Genomic DNA, 10,000 nt, shown 5'->3' on the forward strand with positions numbered 1-10,000 from the left:
CCCCCACGTCCCGATCCAGAGACACGTTCAGGAACTTCACTGCTACCAGGGGCTGGGAGTAGTTCACCTACACACACACACACACACACACACACACACACACACACACACACGTTAGAAAGAGTCTATTATGAGTTGGGTTATTTCAAGGTTGTATGACATTGCACCCATTAGATCCAAACTCATCTCTGGTAAGCAGAACTGCCCCTCCTTAAAGAACTGCCCCTCCTTAAAGACCCAGGAGAACTGCCCCCTCCTTAACACTAGGACCGTACCAACTGCACCTCCTTAAAGACCCAGGAAAGAGAATGTCGTAAAGCAGAACTGCCCCACCTTAAAGACCCAGGAAAGAGAATGTCGTAAAGCAGAACTGCCCCACCTTAAAGACCCAGGAAAGAGAATGTCGTAAAGCAGAACTGCCCCTCCTTAAAGACCCAGGAAAGAGAATGTCGTAAAGCAGAACTGCCCCTCCTTAAAGACCCAGGAAAGAGAATGTCGTAAAGCAGAACTGCCCCCTCCTTAAAGACCCAGGAAAGAGAATGTCGTAAAGCAGAGCGCAGATGGAGAAAAACAAACCTTCAAGTCCACTATGATATCTATAAAGAGAATCTTCAGAACTATAACTTAGAAATAAGAAGCGAAGCACCAGACAATCATTTTTCTCTAAGATCATAAACAATAACATCAATAACACCGCATCCTTTTCAGAACTGTTGACAGACTAACAAATCCCCCAACACCCATTGCTCAGGAATTTCACTCGACTAGTAAATGAAATGAGCTTGCATCCTTTTTTAACAATAAAATAGAAACCATTAGACAAGGCATTAGGTCTTCTGTGTCAGGCATGAAAAACATGTCCCCATTAACACCCCCAAACAGCCGACATAACAACCATGTCACAATTTAACACCATCGATTACAAGACCCTAGATAAAATCATGTCACGTCTTAAACCATCCACCTGTGCCCTTGATGTCCTGCCAACAAGCTGTTTAAAAAGCATATTCAGCTGCATGGCAGGCGGACTAATACACATAATCAACACTTCCCTTTCATCAGGAATCTTCCCTGAAGCCCTGAGAACTGCAGTTATTAAGCCTCTACTGAAAAAGAACGGCCTAGACCTAGTGGCTGGTTACTGGTTGTGAATAAGCTCTCTGAGTGGCTGGTTAATCTTTAACCTCTAACCTTTAACCTCTAACCTTTAACCTCTAACCTTTAACCTCTAACCTTTAACCTCTAACCCAGACCAGTCCAGAAAGGAGTGGGTTCTGGAGAGCATGGTGTTGATAACGTCTCATGCCTGGAGGCAGTGACCACGTCATCTGCACACCCCTGGACAGGACAGGACAGGGACTGGTTGAATAACATCCTGTGTGTAGCATAACTGGTTGAATAACATCCTGTGTGCAGCATAACTGGTTGTTAATAACATCCTGTGTGTAGCATAACTGGTTGTTAATAACATCCTGTGTGTAGCATAACTGGTTGTTAATAACATCCTGTGTGTAGCATAACTGGTTGTTAATAACATCCTGTGTGTAGCATAACTGGTTGAATAACATCCTGTGTGCAGCATAACTGGTTGTTAATAACATCCTGTGTGCAGCATAACTGGTTGAATAACATCCTGTGTGTAGCATAACTGGTTGTTAATAACATCCTGTGTGCAGCATAACTGGTTGAATAACATCCTGTGTGTAGCATAACTGGTTGTTAATAACATCCTGTGTGTAGCATAACTGGTTGTTGGCTCATCACTACTGTAACTGACTGTTTTCATAATGTCACAATGCACTGATAGTATTTATGTCCTTTAGATATTGTACATTTATGTGGACCTAAATAAAGCATTTAAAATGTGTGTGTGTGTGTGTGTGTGTGTGTGTGTGTGTGTGTGTGTGTGTGTGTGTGTGTGTGTGTGTGTGTGTGTGTGCGTGCGTGCGTGCGTGTGTGTGTGTTAGGGTTACCTGGGCTCTCTTGCCGTAGTAAGGGAAGTACATGAGGTTGAAGGTTCCGTTAGGAGGAAAGTAGGACAGCTCTCCTATGGCCTCCCCATCCTCCTTCTACACACACACACACACACACACACACACACACACACACCTTAGACCTTGTATCCATCTGTCTGTCTGTCTGTCTGTCTATTTACCTATTTATCTACTGTCTGTCTATCTATCTATCTATCTACTGTCTGTCTATCTATCTATCTATCTATCTGTCTATCTGTCTATCTATCTATCTGTCTGTCTGTCTGTCTGTCTGTCTGTCTGTCTGTCTTTCTGTCTGTGTGTCTGTCTGTCTGTGTGTCTGTCTGCCTGTCTGTCTGTCTGTCTGTCTGTCTATCTATCTATTTACCGATCTATCTATCTACTGTCTGTCTATCTAACTATCTATCTATCTGTCTGTCTGTCTGTCTGTCTGTCTGTCTGTCTGTCTGTCAGTCTACCTGTCTGTCTGTCTGTCTGTCTGCCTGTCTGTCTGTCTGTCTGTCTGTCTGTCTACCTGTCTACCTGTCTGTCTGTCTACCTGTCAGTCTGTCTACCTGTCTGTCTGTCTGTCTGTCTGTCTGTCTATCTACAAGTCTGTGTGTCTGTCTGTCTGTGTGTCTGTCTGCCTGTCTGTCTGTCTGCTTGTCTGTCTGTCTGTCTGTCTGTCTGTCTATCTATCTATTTACCGATCTATCTATCTACTGTCTGTCTATCTAACTATCTATCTGTCTGTCTGTCTATCAGTCTATTAGTATGTATCTACAGACCTTGTACAGACCTTGGGTCCAAAGTGTTAGGGTTAGGGTCAGGGGTCATGGTCAGGGTTAGGGGTCAGGGTCAGGGTCAGGGGTCAGGGTCAGGGTTAGGGTCAGGGTCAGGGTCAGGGGTCAGGGTCAGGGTCAGGGGTCAGGGGTCAGGGTCAGGGTTCAGGGTCAGGGGTCAGGGGTCAGGGTTAGTACCTTGGCTCCACAGGTGACGTAGGGAGATTGACCATCTTTCCCTGGCAGCATCCCAATAACCTGGAGGAGGAGAGGAGAGGAGTGGAGGTTAGCTCTGTTATCTGTTAGCTCTGTTAGCTGTTAGCTCTGTTAGCATTAGCCTCTGTTAGCATTAGCCTCTGTTAGCTCCTAGCCTCCTACCCTGTTGAGCTTGATGATGACGCAGGGCTGGCCCTGCTGGTAGCCGTAGGAGCGGTCGGCCAGGCCACTGCAGGCGTCCAGGGAGGAGCGCAGGAAGCGGCAGGAGCGTTTGGGATGGTTCCTCACCGGGCCGGAGTCCTCCTGCACGTGGTACACGTCTGACACACACTCGTCGTTGGTCACCGCCTGCACACTGTTGTTGTAGGCTGGAACACACACACACACACACACACACACTGTTAAGAACACACACACACTGTTAAGAACACACACACACACACACACACACACACACTGCCCCCTCCTCTACTCCTCAACACAGGAGCCCCCCAGGGCTGTGTCCTGAGCCCCCTCCTCTACTCCCTCTACACCCATGACTGCGTGGCCACACACGACTCCACCTCAGTGATTAAATTCGCTGACGACACGACAGTGATCAGCCTGATCACCGATGGTGGTGAGACGACCTACAGGAGAGAGGTGGACCTCCTGGCTCAGGACAGCAGGAGAACAGCAGGAGAACAGCAGGAGAACAGCAGGAGAACAGCAGGAGAACAGCAGGAGAACAGCAGGAGAACAGCAGGAGAACAGCAGGAGAACTGCAGGAGAACAGCAGGAGAACAGCAGGAGAACAGCAGGAGAACAGCAGGAGAACAGCAGGAGAACAGCAGGAGGACAGCAGGAGAACAGCAGGAGAACAGCAGGAGAACTGCAGGAGAACAGCAGGAGAACAGCAGGAGAACAGCAGGAGAACAGCAGGAGAACAGCAGGAGAACAGCAGGAGAACAGCAGGAGAACAGCAGGAGAACAGCAGGAGAACAGCAGGAGGACAGCAGGAGGACAGCAGGAGAACAGCAGGAGAACAGCAGGAGAACAGCAGGAGAACAGCAGGAGGACAGCAGGAGAACAGCAGGAGAACAGCAGGAGAACAGCAGGAGAACAGCAGGAGAACAGCAGGAGAACAGCAGGAGAACAGCAGGAGAACAGCAGGAGAACTGCAGGAGAACAGCAGGAGAACAGCAGGAGAACAGCAGGAGAACAGCAGGAGAACAGCAGGAGAACAGCAGGAGAACAGCAGGAGAACAGCAGGAGAACAGCAGGAGAACAGCAGGAGAACAGCAGGAGAACAGCAGGAGTACAGCAGGAGAACAGCAGGAGAACAGCAGGAGAACTGCCTCTCTCTCTACGCTGGCGAGACCAAGGAGCTGCTGGTGGACTACAGGAAGAAAGGTCGGGAACATGACCCCATCACTATCAACGGGTCAACATGACCCCATCACCATCACCGGGTCAACATGACCCCATCACCATCACCGGGTCAACATGACCCCATCACTATCAACGGGTCAACAGGACCCCATCACCATCACCGGGTCAACATGACCCCATCACCATCAACGGGTCAACAGGACCCCATCACCATCGACGGGTCAACAGGACCCCATCACCATCGACGGGTCAACAGGACCCCATCACCATCGACGGGTCAACATGACCCCATCACCATCACCGGGTCAACATGACCCCATCACCATCAACGGGTCAACAGGACCCCATCACCATCACCGGGTCAATATGACCCCATCACCATCACCGGGTCAACATGACCCCATCACCATCACCGGGTCAACATGACCCCATCACCATCAACGGGTCAACAGGACCCCATCACCATCGACGGGTCAACAGGACCCCATCACCATCGACGGGTCAACAGGACCCCATCACCATCGACGGGTCAACAGGACCCCATCACCATCGACGGGTCAACAGGACCCCATCACCATCGACGGGTCAACAGGACCCCATCACCATCGACGGGTCAACAGGACCCCATCACCATCAACGGGTCAACAGGACCCCATCACCATCGACGGGTCAACAGGACCCCATCACCATCGACGGGTCAACAGGACCCCATTACCATCGACGGGTCAACAGGACCCCATCACCATCGACGGGTCAACAGGACCCCATCACCATCGACGGGTCAACAGGACCCCATCACCATCGACAGCCAGCGCAACACCAGTGGGAGCTTCCCTCCATCCAGGATTGATACAGTTGTTAGTACTGGGTTGGACCCCCTCTTTTGCCTTCAGAACCGTCTTAATTCTTAAACACCCCACACCAGTACACCCCCCACACCCCACCCCCACACCAGTACACACCCCCACACCCCCACACCCCCACACCCCACCCCCCACACCAGTACACCCCCCACACCCCACCCCCACACCAGTACACACCCCCACACCCCACCCCCCACACCAGTACACACCCCCACACCAGTACACACCCCCACCCCCCACACCAGTACACACCCCCACACCAGTACACACCCCCACACCCCACCCCCGACACCAGTACACCCCCCCACACCCCACCCCCCACACCAGTACACACCTACGCACAGGGAACTGCCGCTCACTGGATATTTCCCCTTTTTCGGACCATTCTCTGTTGCCCCTAGAGATGGTCCTAACCCTAACCCCTAACCCCTAACCCTGACCCTAGAGATGGTCCTAACCCTAACCCCTAACCCCTGACCCTGACCCTAGAGATGGTCCTAACCCCTGACCCTAGAGATGGTCCTAACCCTAACCCCTAACCCCTGACCCCTAACCCTAGAGATGGTTGTGTGGGACAATTCCAGTACTTCAGCACTTTCTGAAATACTCAAACCAGCCCGTCTGGCACCAACACCCACGCCACGTTAACCCTAACCCTAACACCCACACCACGTTAACCCTAACCCTAACACCCACACCACGTTAACCCTAACCCTAACACCCACACCACGTTAACCCTAACACCCACACCACGTTAACCCTAACCCTAACACCCACACCACGTTAACCCTAACCCTAACACCCACACCACGTTAACCCTAACCCTAACACCCACACCACGTTCAGAGTCACTAACATCACCTTCCTTTCCCATTCTGATGCTTCTTGGTTTGAACTTCAGCAGATGGTCTTGACCGTGCCGACATGCAGGCAGACAGACAGACAGGCAGGCAGACAGACAGGCAGGCAGGCAGGCAGACAGACAGATAGGCAGACAGACAGACAGACAGGCAGACAGACAGACAGGCAGACAGACAGACAGACAGGCAGACAGACAGGCAGGCAGACAGACAGGCAGACAGGCACACAGACAGACAGACAGACAGACAGGCAGACAGACAGACTCACGGCCCAGGAAGGTGTCCAGCGTCTGGACGTAGTGGTCCCAGCTCTCTGTCTCCTCGCGGCTGTAGAGGATCTCCATGGCAACTCCCCTGGGACGGATCATCATGCCTGCACACACACACACACACACACACACACACACACACACACACAAACACACACACACACACACACACACACACACACACATTACATTAAATACACAACACAGAGAGAGACACTGGTGTCACCTGGGGCCTCATTCATAACGGGTGCTTAGATCAAATGTTGATCTTACCCGTGTCGTACGTAGAAAACCACGTCAACGTAGTGATTTATACAATTTCAACGTGAGTCAATTTGATCGTGGAAACGATCGTAGCTCGACGTCGAGTATTCAACTTGCTTACGCACATTACCTACTGGTTATGCGGAGTTATTACAGGCATGTGAGCCGCACTGCCTAGTGTAATTCATGCAAGTGGCTCGTAATAAAATTAACGATGTTGTTATCAGCCGAGAAAATGAGTTTAATTCAAGATTTAAAAGGAACTGATGTTTCTGATTGTATTTCAGTCTTCCTTTATATCCCCCCGGAGCTGTCTATCTCCCCTTCAACATGCCTAGTGCGTTCCACAACGGACCTTGCCCGGCCAAGCTCTAAATTATACTGGATTTTCTCCGGTGTCAGGGAGTGAGCAGCCATATAAGAATAAGACCACCTGGTAAGAATAAGACCATTATATTATTACAGTATAAGCAGCACTCGAGTTGAGGGGGGATGGCATCCCCCCTGAAATAAAAACAGTCAAAATCACCCCCCTCTTTCCATACTTAATGTCATTTTATCAATGAACGTGGTATTACTGCTATTTCAAGGTGCGAGGGGGCACGCACACATGCAATGACAGTTACTGACACTGAAGTCACTGGCGAGGGGATGCTAAAATTGTCCTCTTATAAAATCAACCACCTCCCCTGATTTTCTTTTACAACTTGAGTAGAGTATAAGCATGTGCCTGTGTGCCTGGTTAGTTGTCATGATCAAACGTTACAAATGCAACTTACAGAGAAGCCACCCTTCTCTGCCCTCTCCCACTTCCAGACGAACGCCTACCCTATATTATAGCACTTGTCTTAATTCAGCCGCTATAATTCAGCCTCTATCACAGGGTGTTAATACAAACCTCATTCACCTGCGTTCATTTTTACCTGCGTTGGTATTTATAGAAGGAAGCACGTACGCAACTTTAAACCATCTCAGCCCGTTTTATAAATAATGCTTACGTCCGTTTAGAAAACTGTGCTTACGTGAAAGTCAAAGATGACGTTCAAGTACTTCTTTATGAATGAGGCCCCTGGTGTGGCTAGGCGGTCCGGGTAGCAAGGTAGCTAGGTGGGTGTGTAGCTAGGTAGCTAGGTAGCTAGGTTACCTGGCGTAGCTAGCCGGTCCTGGTAGGTGGGTGTGTAGTCGTCCAGCGTTAGCAGCATGACGTACATGGTGAGGACGAACATCCCTCCCAGGAACACGTAGAACACCAGGTAGAACAGCAGGATCAGCCCTGCAACACACACACACACACACACACACACACAGGGACGCAGACACACACACACACACACACACACACAGGGACGCAGACACACACACATACACACACACACACACAGAGAAGCAGACACACACACACACACACACACACACACAGGGACGCAGACACACACACACACACACACACACACAGGGACGCAGACACACTCACACACACACACAGGGACGCAGACACACACACACACACACACACACACACAGAAGCAGACACACACACACACACAGAGAGAAGCAGACACACAAACACACACAGGGACGCAGACACACACACACACACACACACAGGGATGCAGACACACACACACACACACACACACACACACACACAGTAGTTAAAGATCATTCTGGTAAAGGTGTTTCACAGCCGCATGTTAGTCAATTCATAGCTTTCAGTCACGTGGTTTCTTCCCTAGCAACCACCAACCTGACGGGCAAAAAGTATCATAGCAACATCGCTCAACATGACGATTTACCGGCTGCCTACTATTTAGACCACCTCACCCATCTTCGAAGAACTATCAAGATACACGACGGTGATAGGAGTGGAGGATCGACTCCATTCAAAAACGTTTGGATTTCATGTCTTCTCCTCTATCCGGACACGTTGGAATTATTTTCCTAACCCCCGGAGAATCAAAGTTATTAACCCGCAAAAGGTGCGTCCTTGACCGGCTTTCTCCGTGAATAACACCGGTTATGGAGGTGGTACAAATACAATACTATTATTGCTAAATTCACCATCAGTATACGGTCATTTTGAGCCCTTAACCACCTCGCTGACACCCCGAGAAGATATACTTTTAATACGAAACTCGATCAACCGGGCGTTCGGGAGTTCTACCGCTGCTGGACGGAACTCCCGCTGACAGCGGGTCGAGGGGATATTTCTACCCGGGAATTCGCTCCTGTGTCCACGGTGATAGGAGTGGAGGATCGACTCCATTCAAAAACTTATCGATTCCCTGGCTTCTCCTCTTTCCGGACACGTTAGAATTATTTTCCTAACCCACGGGAAATCAAAGTTATTAACCCGCAAAAAGTGGGTTTTGCCCGTGGGTTTTGCCCGCAAAAAGTGCCTTTTGCCCGTCAGGTGGGCGTTTCCACTATGCTGTGACGTCAGATGAAAGCTATGAATATGGGATCAAATTAGCTTCAACTACATGACCATTAAACTACTTACTCAAGGACACACTAGTGGTGGTGTTCCCAGGTCTTACTCAAGGACACACTAGTGGTGGTGTTCCCAGGTCTTACTCAAGGACACACTAGTGGTGGTGTTCCCAGGTCTTACTCCAGGACACACTAGTGGTGGTGTTCCCAGGTCTTACTCCAGGACACACTAGTGGTGGTGTTCCCAGGTCTTACTCAAGGACACACTAGTGGTGGTGTTCCCAGGTCTTACTCAAGGACACACTAGTGGTGGTGTTCCCAGGTCTTACTCAAGGACACACTAGTGGTGGTGTTCCCAGGTCTTACTCCAGGACACACTAGTGGTGGTGTTCCCAGGTCTTACTCAAGGACACACTAGTGGTGGTGTTCCCAGGTCTTACTCAAGGACACACTAGTGGTGGTGTTCCCAGGTTTTACTCAAGGACACACTAGTGGTGGTGTTCCCAGGTTTTACTCCAGGACACACTAGTGGTGGTGTTCCCAGGTCTTACTCAAGGACACACTAGTGGTGGTGTTCCCAGGTCTTACTCCAGGACACACTAGTGGTGGTGTTCCCAGGTCTTACTCAAGGACACACTAGTGGTGGTGTTCCCAGGTCTTACTCAAGGACACACTAGTGGTGGTGTTCCCAGGTTTTACTCCAGGACACACTAGTGGTTGTGTTCCCAGGTCTTACTCAAGGACACACTAGTGGTGGTGTTCCCAGGTCTTACTCAAGGGCTCACTAGTGGTGGTGTTCCCAGGTCTTACTCAAGGACACACTAGTGGTGGTGTTCCCCAGGTCTTACTCAATGACACACTAGTGGTGGTGTTCCCAGGTCTTACTCAATGACACACTAGTGGTGGTGTTCCCAGGTCTTACTCAATGACACACTAGTGGTGGTGTTCCCAGGTATTACTCAATGACAC

The 10,000-nt window shown here is 50.0% G+C and overlaps 1 protein-coding gene across 1 annotated transcript in view; it reads right to left on the reverse strand.

Moving 5' to 3' along the window:
* The window catches only part of LOC308169563 (sodium/potassium-transporting ATPase subunit beta-2-like), a gene marked incomplete at both ends in the record, with an annotated part of 14,356 nt that overhangs the window by 104 nt on the left and 4,252 nt on the right, over positions 1-10,000 (reverse strand). Inside the window, 6 exons of the mRNA XM_080544245.1 lie at positions 1-67; positions 1,974-2,069; positions 2,954-3,013; positions 3,134-3,339; positions 6,334-6,438; positions 7,743-7,871. The exon at positions 1-67 is cut by the window's left edge and continues 104 nt beyond it. Of these exons, the coding sequence (XP_080400371.1) occupies positions 1-67; positions 1,974-2,069; positions 2,954-3,013; positions 3,134-3,339; positions 6,334-6,438; positions 7,743-7,871 (663 nt within the window). The remainder of the gene's footprint in view (positions 68-1,973; positions 2,070-2,953; positions 3,014-3,133; positions 3,340-6,333; positions 6,439-7,742; positions 7,872-10,000) is intronic.

The sequence above is a fragment of the Nansenia antarctica genome, assembly GCF_963989245.1.
Source record: "Nansenia antarctica genome assembly, chromosome: 13".
In the NCBI taxonomy this organism is placed as follows: domain Eukaryota; kingdom Metazoa; phylum Chordata; class Actinopteri; order Argentiniformes; family Microstomatidae; genus Nansenia; species Nansenia antarctica.